At 37.7% G+C, this 16,724-nt stretch overlaps 2 protein-coding genes across 2 annotated transcripts; one reads left to right on the top strand and one right to left on the bottom strand.

Moving 5' to 3' along the window:
• The first annotated feature begins 240 nt into the window (after positions 1-240).
• Positions 241-6,095, top strand: areg (amphiregulin). Its single transcript, XM_072386834.1, has 6 exons — positions 241-373; positions 1,180-1,356; positions 1,521-1,743; positions 1,971-2,135; positions 4,013-4,123; positions 5,785-6,095. The coding sequence occupies exons 1-5, from the start codon at positions 337-339 to the stop codon at positions 4,104-4,106; spliced, it is 696 nt and encodes a 231-aa protein (XP_072242935.1). The 5' UTR covers positions 241-336; the 3' UTR covers positions 4,107-4,123; positions 5,785-6,095.
• A 3,292-nt stretch (positions 6,096-9,387) lies between these two features.
• On the bottom strand, positions 9,388-16,724 carry LOC140308989 (transmembrane protease serine 9-like). The gene is made up of 12 exons (XM_072386833.1): positions 16,617-16,724; positions 16,345-16,486; positions 15,222-15,360; positions 14,710-14,985; positions 14,474-14,617; positions 14,029-14,033; positions 12,817-12,890; positions 12,493-12,634; positions 11,951-12,089; positions 10,022-10,297; positions 9,722-9,928; positions 9,388-9,422 (listed from the first exon to the last, which is right to left on the bottom strand). Exons 1-11 carry the CDS (start codon positions 16,669-16,671, stop codon positions 9,776-9,778), a joined length of 1,545 nt encoding a protein of 514 aa, XP_072242934.1. The 5' UTR covers positions 16,672-16,724; the 3' UTR covers positions 9,388-9,422; positions 9,722-9,775.

Genomic DNA, 16,724 nt, shown 5'->3' with positions numbered 1-16,724 from the left:
GTGCCACAGCCTCATTCAGTCTAATTATTCCCAGACATCATATGAGAACACAAGGTGCAAAATGTGTTGCCTGGGGCAAGTTAATCATTAAACACACAAACACACGTATACACACATTTGTTGCTCTTTCTCTCTCTCAAACATACACACACACACACCCTTCTTTCACCTTGGAGTTTTAGAGGCAGGCGTTGGTCTATAAAAGCTGCACCCAGTGGAGGCAAAGAGAGCGAAGCACAGTCTCTATCAGCAGGCAAGAAACTTACACTCCAACACACACATTCAGACACAGTTTAGCGCAGGACTGTCATACACAACACACTGTCTTCCTGGGATATGAACACTCTCATCCTCATCTGTCTCCTGTGCATTGGTAAGTCTGGACTTGTACTTGTATTCTGCAGATATCTTACATCAATGAAATGGAAAGTGGAAGTGTGAAGTGAGGGGAGGGGGTGAAATTAAAATGTAAGTATGTCAGTGAGGACTTGTCAGGCAGGAAAAAGAATGTCAGGTATTTTAGAGAAAAGTTATTGTGGTTCTCAACAGACCAATTCAAGTTATTGTACAACAGTAGCAGGTGCTGCAAAGGGTCGTCATATTTCAGATGTTCTATTAACCGTTGAATGAATGCTGATACTGCTGTGGATTTGGACCGGACTTACAAGGTTCACACTGCCATCAGTACCTGACGGTGAAATTATTGGTCAGTACCGGGCCAAGATTTCTAAGTACGCCTTTAATACAAATTTGCTCAAATCATGCTCCTGCTGAGAGGAGATTTTCAACATTTTAAAACCTTTTACAATTTCTTAGAATTTTCTTTTCAGCAAATTTTAAGCAGAAAGATGCGTGCCATGGATAATTCTAATAACTTTAATCTGTCAGCTCAGTCACTGGATTAAAACTTTGACATGTCATGATTCCACACTGGCATAATCTTAACGTCTCAGAGCTAAAAGAACCCTATGTCACTCTCACTTCACTGTATACTGATGAATGTGAGCGATGAATTTAAGTAAAATTGTGTAGTAAATATAGCTGAAATTCTAGCAATTCTCCAAAATAAAAATTGCCATGAGGGCAAATATAAATAGGTGAATGCCTTTTTTCTATAGATTTCATATGGATGAATTAATATATCTGTTTTTTTGTCTGCATGTTGTGTTGGTTTTGCAGTTGTCTGCAGTGCTCGAGGTGCTGAGGGATCTGAGGCCAGGTACTTACGTGAATTAGCTGAAGTGACAAGGGGTCCAGCCTCTGGAGAGGGCCTCCAGAGTTTGCTGACTGACGATGATGAGCTGAACGTAGATGAAGAACTTTCAGGGGGAGACAATGACAATATCATCATCCATGGTATGAAAACTAAAGAATAAAACTAAAATCTAAAATCTAAAAGATAAAACAGGCAACCATTCCATGTGTTTGCTTTCTTTTTTGACTATTTGAACCTTCAGTCTATAAACCATAAGTAACTCATAAACCCCTGTTGCATTTTCACTTTCTTTTCAAATTTTTAGTCACAGAGTTGCGTGAGAACAAAGATGAGAAGAAGAAAGGCAAGAGGAGGAACAGGCATAAGAGCAAAATCACAACTCCCTTCAATCCCGAGTACACGGTCTTCACAAACAAGCACACATCCGCTCGCAGTACCACTGAGGATCCCTGCACCTCCACCCACCTGGGCTACTGTATTCATGGCTACTGCAAGTACATGGAAGGCTTGCAAGAGCCAGTGTGTGTGTGAGTACAAATCAAGAAATATGAGCTACATAAGTTGTGCAAGACTGTGTGCTTTAATTGAGAATTTGTAATCAAATTTAAGATTACAGCTGCCTTTCCCAGCTTTATCAAATGTGGAGGATCAGTATATTTTATAACTCTATTTCAAACCTCATTCAAACACATATGATATAGCATCTGATTTCATCTCTTCACTGGCTGAACAGCTTTTTTTCTTCCTTCCATAGATGTATGAAGGGTTACGATGGAGAGCGCTGTGGGATCCAAACTCTGGAGGCAATCAAACCCACTGAAAGCTACAAGAGTGAGCTGGTGCAGACGGTCTTGGTGGTTATTGCTGTGATCCTGTCATCCATCAGCTGCTGCGCCATCCTGCTCATGACCTGTGCTCAGTAAGTTTTAAAATGTCACACGGCCACACTCACAGACGCACACTTTGATGTTAAAGCTTCAGTGAGGGATTTTGAGTAAACTGATCAAATACTTTGCTCATCATCCCAACAGAGATGTAAGTGATAAGCTGTTTAGTGAAAGAAAAAGAGAAGCTTACTCAGAGTAGTAAGATTATTCGACAAATCCAAAATATGACTAATGGTATCAGTTATTGTTACACCCAGTTTAGTAACTGAAATGAAAAGCCCAAAAAGAATTTTCTTCCCAACTTCTCTTCAGTTCTTAACACCCCAACTATTATTGCCATTGCTGTACCACTAGTCAGTCTGTAAAATGATGAAAAACGTCAGAATCTCATACTTTTCACACTTGTTTCTTTTTTATTTCTCGCCCTATCAAAATCTGACTTTTTTCAAGTCTTTCAGTCACAACTTTCCTGAGTGTGTGTGTATGTGTGTGAAAGCTACTTTTGTGCAAAACAAGAAAACGAAAAACAACCCTTTTTGAAAATGTAACGACTTTCCCAGTTCCTGTAATACCAAATTTGTGCACTTTTACTTATGTAGTGGACATGGGTACACCAAAAGAAGGGAGGGGGATTGCAACGATTAATTATTCAATTTACAGGATGTAAGCAACATTTCCCATTTTTGTGCAGTACCTAAATTATTTTGTATATTGCCAAGAAATGTGGTTCTTTGCAAAGTTGTCTGATGTGTAGACACAATGCTGGTTTAGCCCTTATGTTGGTCAGTGTAAAGTGGTTTAACAAACAAACTAATTTCTCTGAAAATGGTCAGATACAAGGACTCGACTGAAAATGAGCAAAAAAACAAACAAAAAAAACAGCCAATGTCCAAAGAAAAACTTTGAATGACCATCAGAAAGCCTGGAGAACGATTGTTCAAGACCAAAGGTTGCTCCTGTCTAATTTACAATATGTAGCTAAAAATAAAAGAACAACTTCAAACGATTTGAGCAAAACAAAAACCTGGTTTCACCCCTTCTGGCACAAAAATCATAAAAAATGTTCAACTTATTAAGTCTTGCAACTCTCAGGCAGAAATTGAAACCCGACACTTTTCCCACCTGATTACAATCTACTGGTTGTCAGTGCGATCTACCTCTTTTGGGCCTTGATGTTACTTTTTAGAAATTTAGAAACATTTCAAAAAGAAGATTACTAAGGCAACGATCCACACCCATGAATCCTAACATAACACATATTACAATCCACATATCCAGCCCAGAAACACTTCTTGGCATATGAACACACTGACACATCAAAAAGCACAATAACACACCCAAACACACCCATACAATACAGGTATTGCTCACCACCTTCACAGGATGGACTTTTACAGCTTCCGTGACCTGTAGTGAAAAGTAAATTTTCACCAATTAATTGTGTCACATCAGATTATTACTCATGCTTAAACCCCCCATCTTACATCACTTACTGTAACTGTGTCACAGGTCATATAATCATAGTTCCTTATCAATATCCAAATCCCAACTATTGATTAAGACGTCACTTGTCTGACACAGTGTGCCGCAGTGCAATTGCTGTAAGGTTTTACAGCCACAATTAGACTGAACTACTGAGGCAGAACCTCTTACTGAGAGGTGAAACTATCTCAAGTATTATTTCTGATCACTTTGGTTAGAGTGGGGGTTAAGGCTAAGAAATCAAACAGGTTATGGGCTGGAGTCTATATATGTGTGACTGCCAATGGCTTTAATTTGCCTTGTTTCTGAGGATTAAAAGCCATGCTGCAGGCTCCAGCTGTCTACCTCTCAGAGTAACCAACCTCAGTCCCCTGACAATCACAAGAGCTATACTCTGCTTTATGCTCATGTTGAAACCCTTTTGCAGTTACAGGTCACATAAAAACTTCATGGCATCCTACCTTGGAACTGGATCAGAGCAGGAGAAGCTACAGAAATCTATCGGTGACATTGTGGTCTGAGGGTTTGTTTTGACGAGGTACGTATCGCTGAGGTTATGACCTTCTTTTTTTTGTGTCCAAACATGCATCCAGTACACGCTGAGTCCATACTGCATCAACTCAGCAGGAATTATACTGTATGTTGCTTTCGAGGCCAGGGACATTATTTTTGTTGTATCTGATCAAAAAAAAGAATATCCAAACTTAACTCAAGGTATTTCCCAAATGTCTGGGCACATTTCCTGAACACAGCTGTTAACATTAACAGCTCTGTTGCATTTGGACAGGTTTACACAAGAGCCACGAGGTGTTTCAGATAGCTTTTCAAAAATATGAGTTAGGCCTCCGTTTAAAGGTATTTCCTCATAAAACTGACAATTAAGCATAAATCTAGGCTTTGTCCTGCTGGCAGTTGTACACAAGTAAAATCAACTGAATGGTATGTAGAAAAAGATTTATGTTTTAAAATGAGAAATCATTTAGTTTGAGCAAACCTCGCGTTAAACTTATAAATTAGCCTACCTGGCTCTTAAGCTAACTACAACCACCTTGTCTCAGTTCTAGAATGGATTTTGCAGAGCAGCAACTGTAACTAAGAGAGGCAAGGACTTCGTAAGAGGTCAATTCCTTATACTCAAAAATAAAAATCAAACCTACACCAAGCTTTTTTTCTATGCTGTTAGAAGGACATGTAACCATGCCTTCCTGTTTTTTTCCGGTGATGTATATTTAGGTGATGTATGTCTTCTAAAAGTCTTGCTTAAGTCTGTCTAGCCTCTGCTCACGCGACTCTTAAGCCAACAGGAATGAGTAGGCTGAAGGGAGAACCCGTTTGCTTGTTGTTGTTGGTGCACACAGCAAGTTGCATCATGCAATGAGGAATCCCCACAGCAGGCATTAGGCTGGATTAGCCAGGGGTGTCTTGGCCTGTGGCGTTTCTGCGCTGCATACCAGCGTAAAGGAAAACCAAACGACAGTACTAACTCACTTACTTTACACGTGATGAACTTGTTGTGAGAGCAATATTGCTTAATCTGCATGTGACTAGACCTTCCAGCAATGTATGTACACACACATGCAGACTTTATGTGTTTAGATGCACAAATCTCGAACCTTTAGACAACGTGTTTTACAGATAAAAAGTGACAGCTCAAATGTATCTTTTGTCACAGCAGTTTTGGCAAATTTTTAATCTACAGTCATGGGATGCTTAGTGGTTTGCAACCTATCATTTATTAAATTGATGCATGTAAACAATAATCTGGTTGTTCTCACAAAAGGAAATATTGAAAAATTTGATCTCTGCAACATTGTTCCAGGTAAGAATAATAGATGAAAATAAAAAAGAATAAGTAGGCAGTTCAGAGGCAGCAATATAGGCACATTATTCAAAATGATAGTCTCATTTTCCAACAAACGTGTACCTTTATAAAGATTCTGGAAATACGCAAAACAATACGCAAAATAAAAATAAATACACAAATATAAAGGAAATACGCAAAACAAAATTCAAACTATTGAATTCAGAAATCGTTACATTAAAAATGACTTTCTGATGGCCCTCACTGCAAAAGCAAATATGAAGCAACAGAAATATGTATTCTTAAGTGCTATACATCTTGTCCATGAAGTTTGTTATGCAGCATGTATGGTTCTTTGTAATTTCCACTGTAATTGATAAGTTTCTGTCTTTCCACAGCCACAGATCTGAGGAGAAGAGGAGTCTGAGGACCTGAGAGAGCAGTAGATGGCTTCAGTAGATGCTGTGTAAAAACACTTTACACAATTAGTTAGAATGTAATTTATTAGTGTGAATATTTATTGCTAACAACCGTATAAATGTTTGTATGTTGGTCTACTATTATGATGTCTTGTATATGCGAATGCTGAGCATTCAGCCTTTTATTGTTCTGCAGATTTAGTTTTATTTATTGCATTTGTTATAGGTCAGAGAAACTCTCTCCATCTCACTCTGGAGAAGTGATGAAATTTGATTCTTAATAAAGTGTCTCAGTGTTACATAAAAGTGTTGTCGGTCCATCACTATCACCATACAGTCTTTACATTCTCATATCTGGATGAATCCTATGCCTTCAACAACTGCTCATGCAAACACGTTCTACTTTTGGCCAAACATAGAATATCCAGAAGGAAGTTCTCAAAAAAGACGTCTAAAACCTTAAAAGAAATTTGAGAGCAACATAAGAGCAGGAGAACTGGAAAGATGTTTGCTCCAGCCATGAATTGTAACACTTCTCCCACTTATCCAGCAAACATATAGCCAGAAAAAACCCCATCAAATTTAATCAAAGGTAGTTGGTTCATCAGAGATCATCATGGAGTCTGTTTGAGATTAGAGACAGACACACCAGACACTGACACAGCCAAAATCCACAGAGTCATGCTTAAAATGTTCAAGTCTTCACTGAAGCTGTATGACATTTGATCTATTGTACACAATATTAGGACTGTGATATTTGCTCCCAAAACTTTTTGAGAATACTTTCATCATTTTATGCATGTTGTGTCAAACTTTGGTCTGATATGCTAGTGAGCTACTCTGCTGGGTTTATATTCTCTGAACTTATCACAGATGTATTTTGGGCCTAAACCATTCTGGGATTTGTAAACCATCAGTAGGCTGAAATCTATTCTATGACTGACTGGAAGCCAGAGTAAAGATTTTAAAACTGGTGTGATGTGTTCAAATCTCTTAGTCCTGGTTAAAACTCAAGCTGCAGCGTTCTGGATGAGCTGCAGATGTTTAATGCTCTTTTCGGGAAGTCGAGTTAAAAGACCATGGATGAGTTTCTCCTGGACTTTTTGGGAGAGAAAACCTTTAATTCTGTTGATGTTTCTGAGTTGGTAAAAAGCTGCCTTGGTGACAGCTTTGATGTGGCTGCTGAAAGTCAGATCTGAGTCTATCAACACTCCAAGGTTACGGACTTGGTCAGTGATTGTAAGGGCTCAAGTCTCGAGATATTTACCAATAGATAGATGAATATTTCACTCATTATCACTCACAGTATACTCACACTATCATTCACTCACTCCTCACTCATTCTTTTTAAGCGTTTGGTGAGAAAATAAATGCCAGTATTCTTTGATCTCAATTTATACTGTAATTTTTCTTTGTACTCTGACAATGGTAAGAATGGTAGCCTTGTATCTTGTTAAACTCCCCATAAAAAGTTTTTTTTATTTTTTGTTTTCAATTATGAGATTCCTTTGAAATCTCATAATTGAACCCAGCTGAACCCCTCTTTGGTGTCTTAATCTAAAAACCCATGTTGGGTTAGTATTACACATGTAATGAATTTCAACTTTAACAGGCATATCTTAACTCCAGCTCAACTGCTCAAATACATCAGCTTCCAGTTATCTTTATAATACAGTGTTTCACTCTGTTTGTGTGTGGCGTTACGTCACTAGTGAGGAAAAGGTGAGGCAAAGTGGACAGCTCACCGAACACACACAGGTGATGCAAGTCCAGGTAAACATTTACTCTCACACTGTGTGTGTGTGTGTGTGTGTGCACGTGTAGGTCCGTTGATGTGTGAGAGTGTTTGTGTGTGTGTATGAGAGAGACAGTGATTTCTATGGTGGAACTGACAATTTAAACATCCCAAATACATTCCTAAACACCTTCATTCATCCATCTCACAAAATAAGTTAATATGGGTGTGGTGAGCTTTGGTAGTTTCTGTGTCACTGAGGTGGGCCTTTGAGCTTTTGTGGGTGACCATGGAAACAGAGTAAACACACAGGTACATGGCTGGTCAGTGATAATTCACCTCAAACGCAAATAAAGAACATGCTGGAACTGCAAGGGTGTGGTAAAGTTGTTTTTCCTTCACCTTTAAAAGGGAGCAGACTAGTTGCCAGGGAAGGTCTTCCTTTGTTTTTTATTTTTAATTTCCAACACAGACTTTGATTTTATAATAGTTAATGTGGTTGCCAGGCAAGCAATTTTAAGAGCATGGCTTTGTAAGAGGTGAAGATACCTGATCCACCACTTTGACAAAAACCTTTAAGTTTTTTTTTAAGTTAGTGAAAACCTAAGTAAAAATGGAAAAAGTTGCAATTTCATAATTGGAAATAGCTGCCTACACTGCAAAGCAACCCAACAAAAAGACATCTGTCTGTTTTTTCCCTAGTATCTACACTAGTAGGGACCAAAAAGTTTTTTTTTTTCAATGTGTCTGTCCAGTATTCTTATTAACCAAACTTATCTTTATGAATGTCTTCCCTAGGTGGTGCTCTAGTAATTAAGATTTATTCTTCGGGTCTGTTTGGAAAGAGTCCCTTTGTGTTGATATTAAGGTAACTATCATATTTTTTCCTTTTTTTTATACAATACATGACCCAAACAGGTAGAAGACAGACACACACAAATATATGTTGTATTATGAGTTTTATTTGAAAATTTATACTGATATCAGAGAGATTAAACACAAAATGGGATGTCAATAAGTAGTTGAGTACTTTATGATTTATCACCAGAAATAATCCAGATGAGGAGAACCGTACTGAATGCATCACAACAGATATTGTTGACAAAATGAAGGCTGTGGGAACATGCATTTCAATTCACATTTGTACAGCAGGAAGCGGTAAATCTCTGGGGTTGACTGGTTGAACGAGGTCTCTTTAATGTCTCTCTTTCATGTATTTACCATAAAAGAAAAATGGCTTTTGTGAATACAAAAAAAAGTCCCCTTTTGCCCTGTACTGCATGTGCAACAGACAGATGATATTCATATGTGTTCAGAACAGAAACGTAAAAAACAACATTAAAAAAAAAAAGATGATGAGGAATTTTCATTTCATCCCTGTAACTGAACTACTACACGACCTTTTGGCCTTTGTGATGCTACCAAATGCTGCTAATGCTACAGTATACATATCTGTGCCTTTGCGAGCGAGAATGGTTAAAGTCTGCAATTTAAAATAAGAACAGTGGCAGATTCAGCAGTACTTTAAATAACTCTGAAATGACTCTTTTAGTCATTTCTAGCTTGTCCTGCATTTAGCTAACTAAGCTAACTGTAGCTCATGAGTGAAATACCTTGCTCAGCCTTGTCTCACAGATATGTTTGAAATAACCACTACCTTTTAAGACATAAAGGGGACATATCATGTCTTAAAATTACTTTCTGAATGGAGATTTTTCTAGTATTTTATCAGAATCAAAATCAACCTGGGATAGACTACTCTTGCAATTTTTTAACCCTCCCCCCTACCAAGCTGAAGATGTGCATGAGCTGCACTATCACCAGCCAGTCCTAAATCTGGTCATAGAATTTTGGCACCTAATTCAAATGCATTTTCTGCCACCTACGACGGAGTATTAGGGCCACATTAAAAAAAACAAAACATTTTTTTGGAATTAATTACGAGAATGAAGTCATTATTAAATATGGCAAGAAGAAATTACGAGAATAAAGTCTTAAATATTCTATCAGTGAGCAGAACCGTTTAATTGAACGCTTAGCCTATAACATTACATTAACCTTAAATGCTAACTGTTGCACTCTCGTCTTTTCCGTTTTAAGTAAAACAACTTTAATCTCGTATTAATTCCAAAAAAAATGTTTTTTTTTATAAATGTGGCGCTAATACTCTGTTGTAGCCACCACTATTTGGTTTTAAGAGGTTTTGTCATATGAAAACAGGCTGACACATATTTTTTAGGATTTCAAGGTTTTTTTGATCCACTTGAGATGTTTTTCTGAAATAAATGAGTACACTCCGGGCTTTTTAATGCTGCCACACTTTTTACCTCCAAAAGATGTAACTCCAACTAGTGCTCCACTGCACAACAGTGCCCCCCCTGAATCCCCCTATGGAGAGAACAGACAACACAGTCACAGCTCATTAACATTAGATAAGTGGTAGTGTGGAGCCATTAACTGAAAAGAAAAAAGAATTATTACCTTACAGGTATCCGCCTTTTTTTTACCATTTGAGCCAGCACATATCATGTCACAGATGATAACAGGCTTGTTGTTGTAATATTCTGGGGAGTTGCATTTCTTTCTATCTATCACAGTGACATTGACAGACATTAAGACATCTGACATCTGTTTGTCCTTGGCAGTTGTTATTCCCCATCCAGCCACTATGCAGCTGGTGCCAGCAGGCTCTTTGGTCGTTTTTTTCCCCAGCTTGAGACACTTCACCATCTTGGTTTTCTTTGCTGGTTTTTCAAGCTGAAAATTAAAATTTAAAAAGCACAAATCTAAATGACCTTATAAGAAATTAACAGTTGGACAGCTTAAGCTTATGGGAATTTCTTATCAAGCATTCCTCTTGAAGAGAATTTATTTTTATAAAATTTGATTTTTATCACAGCTCCTATTTTAATAACTTTGGATGGACTTCCATATCATTTTGTCCACGGCTTGAGTTTGAGCAAACATCTATAGTGCATGTTACTTACACTTAATCGACTGTTTTTGGATTGGAATCTTATGATATTGTCAAGGAGGCAACCTGTATCCTCTACAGTGTGTAGGTCACACATCAGTCACAATACACAAGTACACACTTTGGATGATGTTTCGGCTTTGGCTCGTGTAAAAGGTAGCGTAGCAGAGCAAGGGAACACAGGGTTTGTATGCTAACTTAGCCAACTTTATGTTGATTCGCATATTATGTATTTTGCGTATCAATCGTTGACATTTCTAAGAAATAACAGCACACTGCACATCCACATTTATATAATTTATTAATTTAAATAAATTTTTGCCCAGTGAATGTGTCATACTCCTTGTAGCCAACAGGATGAAGATCCAAACTGGTGAACAGGATGTGATAAGCTCCTACCCAGTTTATAGAAGCATCAGTGTGTACCATTTTGGTTAGAATATAAAGAGGAAATTCTTATGGTTTTCAATGAGTAGTCTTCTAAACACATGAATTAAGATGTTGGAGATCCCTGGGAGAGTTCAGAGTTGTACTTCATGGATAAAGTTGAAAGCCAAGGGCCTCATCCCAGTTTCTTCAGTTGCTTAGAGGTCCTCTGATTTGCACGTTTTAAAAAATTATTGAGAAAGCTTCAAATGGCTGATCAATCACTGTAAAGCCATTTCATTCTAACTTAATACACTCATCAAGGATATGAATACGACTGCAAAATTCTTGTGTGTGTAAGTCGGGTCCATGTAGAAAACAATCACATCTAATTTAATTCAACCACGTCTGCCATGAAGAATAAGGAGATATCTTACCATGATTCTACCAGAAGCTTGTTGATGGTTAAAGGCATTGGTCTGACGCTCAACTTGGCAAGGGATGTTCGTGCAAATATTAGGTGTTTTTATAATTTATAGCCCAATTTAATGCACACTGAATTTAAACTTTAAATTTAGATTATTGGTAGTTTTTTTCTATCGAAGATGTATGATGTACAGTTAGCACATATTTAGCACCAACAAGCTCACATTCTATTTTGTTTCAGCAGCTATTGGTTTCCTCAACAATACCCAGTAAGATTTAGTGTATTTTGTATCCATAACCTCTAAGAGGCTGTGTATTTATTGACAGCATTCTATTCATCACTCATGTTTGATAGCTGTTTTGTACTGCTGGCTGTAAAACGCCTTGCCTCTTGGGGATAATACAGTTGTCCATGATCTTGATTTGTAACGACAACACTGGATGACCAATTTAACTAGCAATTTTTAAAGCAAAAATCAAAAGTCTGCTTTGTGGGAACAGATAAGATCTAGATGTGGATATTTGACCTTTGAAAGTTTTAAACAACAAAATTGAGCTGTTGAGCAAAGGCTGCATTTTGAAGGTTAGATGTGTGGACTTTTGCTTGATTGACTACAAGTTAGTGTGATTTTTCTTTTTCTTACCTTGAGTAACTTGAGGTCATTAACCTTTTTGTTGTCATTGTACTCTGGATGAGGAATCTCTCTTTTCACCCCTAGGACCTGCCTGGATCCTTTTTCCTCCCCTTTGATGGAGTGCACTCCAAGCAAAACTTTCTTTATGCTGATGGAGAAATGTACCACAGGACAAAGACATTTTTACTTGCCAAAGGAACTCCCTCTTACTATCAGATGTAAAAAAAATTAAATAAATGAATTTTAAAAAAGTGCAATTCTGCCGGTAAGATTTCACCTCGGGGAGCTTTGATGTTTTACATCAAACCCACAAATCTGAGTCATATTTTTTCTCTTCACTGACACCAGAGGGCAGTGCTGTGTAAATTAATCCATCTCAATAAAACCTGCATTCTGATTTACTATGATCTTGTAAATCTTATAATAGAAAATAGAATAAAACCTTTACTAATATATATACACATTTGACCTGAAACACACCAATAAATACATTCTAGTGTGCAATGCAGGAGGACTTTTTTTAAACATTTGACAGTTTTGCAGAGTCCTACCCAGTGCAGTGGGCAGCAGTCAGGACCCATTTTGGATCCATTAATATCCCTCCACAGTCTGGTGCGTTTGTCTCTAACAGAGCCATGAAAGGCAGTGAGTGTGGCTGGACTTCTGTCCCGCCAATGATCTCGGAACCATGACCTAACACAAAAAATACACAGATAAGTGACCTAACAGTAAAAGCAGAATTGCAAGTCAAGACGAGGTAACTCAAATGAAACCCTGCACCAAGTGGAATTTTGATACAGAGGCACGAGCAATCTGGTTTACTACGTGAATGAGCCAACAAAGTATATCATTGCAGTACAGAAAATATTACTCACACAAACGGACAAACAGAAGAACCGCACACGAGATAAAGGCAGCTAGATCTCTCAACCAGTACATTTCTTCTGATCTTTATCTTTGATCTCTATGTGAATGCACAGAAACCCACTTCAATGTCCTCTGTCATATTTATGTGTTAAACTCGACGGATGTGGTCTGCATGCAAATGCATGTCTTAGTCACTTATTGCATGAAACCTGAACCATTTTGAAGCCTGTAACATTGTCCAGTAATCATGTCTATTTCATTCAGTATATATCTGATCCAGATATTTAGATACTGCTGTGACCATCAAGAAGTGGAGAGTTATCACCAGTGTAAGCTAATGAGTTTTTTTTTTAGGGCTATTAAATGAGACTTTGGCTGTGTGTAAACATTACAGTTGCATAGGGGGAGTTAGTAAAGGCATAAGTCAGACAATATTCTTTGACATGTACAGGACTATGAATGGAATATTCTTCTGCGTGTGTGCAAATGCTATAGTGAGAATATTGTCTTATTTAGATAGTGTTCAATGATTGTAATTTTATTGTGCAGGCGCTCATAGCCACTACTGAACACAACTATTAAATAACCCATAGAATAATCATTTGCATAACATATTTTTAATGATCGGAAGCACATTATTTTTCACATGTAGTGCACAGCTGCAGCACCTGTTGGCATTGTCTGTCTGGGATGCTGTATTCCAGTACTTGTCTCTTTAAGGACTCTTTTACACTCTTGTGAACGACCACACAAACTACTGCAAGCAGCATAGATCTGTAAACACTAACACCATTCTGACTAGAGGACTGCACTGATGTAGTTTGGCAGTACTGGTACTCTGGCACCCTATGGATTAGTTGCTATATGTTGCAGTTATGTCAGACATCATATGATGGCGGTTTGAATGAGATCGGGGGAAGAATAAGACAGCACCTACTGGTCAGAAGTGCTCTTGATTTTTCTTTTTTAAAAACAGAATATGTGTGGATACTTATTTTTGTTTTTTGTTTGTTTGTTTTTGGCTCTCCCTTTTAAAGTGTCCACACTAAAGATCGATAATATCAATTACACCATCAAGAGCATTTATCCATCTACATTGATATCATAAACTTATGAACATTCACTGTTTTCCTTAACCTGTCAGCTACACAAAAGAGCTTTGGACTATCCATTTACTAAGAACCCTCTCTCATTAACATCATCTATTCACACTAACCTACCTTCCCTAATTCCTTCCACAATACACAAACTTAGACATACATAATGATGGAGTTGTTTGTGGTAAATGAGGTGGTTGAATATCTCCTGTGAGCCAACATTAAACACTCCATGTTTACATGTTGAACCTTTGTGCTCTAAGATGGGTGCATTATCATGCTGGAAGACGTTACTCCCATCAGGATAGAAATGTTTCACAACTTAATAGAAGTTATCACTCCACCTTTAACCTAAAAAAAGCAGTGGGTCAAGTTCACGTAAATTATGGCAGAAGAGGATTCACACAGAAAGTCTGGATGCAGTCACTGCAAGGGTCAGAGGTTTGTTTTTTTTTTCTTTAATTTGTCAACCGTATGTACAAGTCACTTTTATAATTAAAAAGAAAATGCAATGAACAATGCAATGATTAGATCAACAGAAGCACTCAAAGAGAAGAATTATATTTCAGCTCATTGTCTTCTTGATCCACTTGAGATTCTTTTCTGTGAGGAAAGAGTACACTCCAGGGTATCTCATCACTCCACAGTTCTTTCCAAAAGAGGTGACTCCAACTAAAACTCCATTACACAACAGAGGCCCGCCTGAATCCCCCTGCAGGATGAATAAACAAGTGACATTTTCTGGTCATTTTCAGGTCATCACTTCAGTTAATATGGAAGTGAAAGGCTGTTAGGCCCTCTTACCTGACAGGTATCAGCAGGGCTTTTGCCATCTGACCCAGCACAAATCATGCTGCTGGTAATAACAGGTTTGAGGTTGTAATAATCAGGAGAGTTGCACTTCACCCTGTCGATTACAGTCACATTGACCGATCTCAGAACATCCGACATTTGCTTGGCTATGTTGTTTGTTTTTCCCCATCCGGCCACCTGACAGCTGGTACCAGCTTCTGGCTGTTTTACAACCTTGCCCAGTTTGAGACATTTCACAGTCTCAGTTTGCTTCACTGGCTTGTCAAGCTGAAATTTAAAAAAAGTATTACCATACACATCTCAGTCAGAATCTTAGCTCCTGCATGCTGATCAAATAACTCTTACGACAAGAACCACTGAAATAGACATTCTGGAAGTGATAACTAATATTTCAGGCAACAAAACCGAGGGTGTGTTTCTCAGTCATCTTCAACTTTTTTTTTCCAATTATGATTAATTTTCTGCTTTAACATATAAGCTACCACACTCCGACGTCAACTTACCTTTAGCAACATGAGGTCATTGACTCTGTCAGTCTCATCGTAACAGGGATGAGGAACACGTTTGGTCACTTTTCGGACCTGCCTGGAATCTTGTTCCTTTTCTTTGATGGAGTGCACCCCCAGTAACACTTTCTTAATGCTTCAAGAGAAAGAATAGTTAAGTTATTACCTTATTTACTTGAGTTATCACAGTTATGATAAACAGTATATAAAAGATTGGGATGTTATATATTTCATTGAGACTTAGATAACGACATAGCTTTTATATCATTGTCAATAAGTGTGTCAAACCACATTTTCATAGCGTTGAATGGAGATATAACGTGCAAAAAACATGTTAAGCATTTAATTTTACAGTGTGACCTTATACAAAATCACGTGCCTTAAATCTTCCAAAAAACAACATTTTCATTTGAATTTAGCTTTTGTAGATTTGCACCACATAGCAGGTGTTGCTGTCTCACTGTGCAGCAAAGATTAAACAATAATTAAATTAACGCATTGTCTGTACTGTATAAAAATGACTTAAGTTATTTAAACCATGAGCTACATTTCTTTTCAAGCTTGTCTCTCGTTAGACTCTGTTGCGAAAGTGGAAACTGAGAGTTAAAGATCAGAGACAATAGTTTCAGGGCTAAACAGCAAATGTTTGAACATATCATTCTGAGAAGTACAATTTTAAACACTTTACTGGGTGAACGTCACTAATATGTGGCTTATCTTGCTTGTGCGACATGCTTTTGAATGGAATTGTGAACATCAGTGGCCATACCCATACTTTGGAGTAATTAACCCAAATAAACCTCAAATTCCACAATGGCCAACCTCAAAAGGAGCAGCCTGGATGTTTTGCCATTGCCTTTATTTGGCCTCTGTTATAAGTTTAGAGACAGAGCATAAGAAGAAGTAGTAGCTTGCAAGAAAAGACAAACATCTTGGAAAAACTAGTAGAAGGGGGAAAAGAAAAACATTTAGAGCGTGTTTTCTCTTCACATAAATGAAAAACTTTATCTGCATTTTAAATGGGATCATTACGTGCAATGTTTGAAATAATCAATCAAGACTAAACATCACATATCTTTAGACGAGACAGCTTCAGGAATGCATGCTTTCAGGTTCTTACTCATTGCAGTGGGCTGCAGTCAGCACCCATTTTGGATCAATTAAAATCCCTCCGCAGATAGGCTTGTTTGTCTCCAGCAGAGCCATGAAAGGTAAAGAGTGTTTCTTGACTTCCTTCCCATTAATAATCTCAGAGCCATGACCTAACACACACACACACAATAGTGGACAAAAATAAATCCGGATTGTTCGTTTACCCAAAAAAAAGTAAACGATTTTTCAAAAATGGAAACATGACTGATGAAATTATTTAACTTAAAAAATATTACTTACTTGAGTTGACAACAAGGAGAATTACACATGAGATGAAAGCAGAGAGGCAGAACATCTTTTTTTTATCTCTGTCTTTGATCTGATAGTGACTGTGCTGATACCCAGCTC

This window comes from Leuresthes tenuis, unplaced genomic scaffold (assembly GCF_036924035.1).
Source record: "Leuresthes tenuis unplaced genomic scaffold, fLeuTen1.0.hap1 SCAF_6, whole genome shotgun sequence".
Classification (NCBI taxonomy): domain Eukaryota; kingdom Metazoa; phylum Chordata; class Actinopteri; order Atheriniformes; family Atherinopsidae; genus Leuresthes; species Leuresthes tenuis.
This window is presented reverse-complemented; position numbering and strand designations above follow the sequence as displayed.

Bases quoted from the DNA above. Each gene is read 5' to 3' on its own strand.
- areg (XM_072386834.1), top strand. From the start codon at position 337: ATGAACACTCTCATCCTCATCTGTCTCCTGTGCATTG. The intron at 374-1,179 runs GTAAGTCTGGAC...TTGGTTTTGCAG, and splicing joins CATCTGTCTCCTGTGCATTG to TTGTCTGCAGTGCTCGAGGT. The intron at 2,136-4,012 runs GTAAGTTTTAAA...ACCCTTTTGCAG, and splicing joins CTGCTCATGACCTGTGCTCA to TTACAGGTCACATAAAAACT.
- LOC140308989 (XM_072386833.1), bottom strand. From the start codon at position 16,671: ATGTTCTGCCTCTCTGCTTTCATCTCATGTGTAATTCTCCTTGTTGTC. The intron at 16,487-16,616 runs GTAAGTAATATT...TGTGTGTGTTAG, and splicing joins TCTCCTTGTTGTCAACTCAA to GTCATGGCTCTGAGATTATT. The intron at 14,986-15,221 runs GTAAGTTGACGT...TTTAAATTTCAG, and splicing joins ATGACCTCATGTTGCTAAAG to CTTGACAAGCCAGTGAAGCA.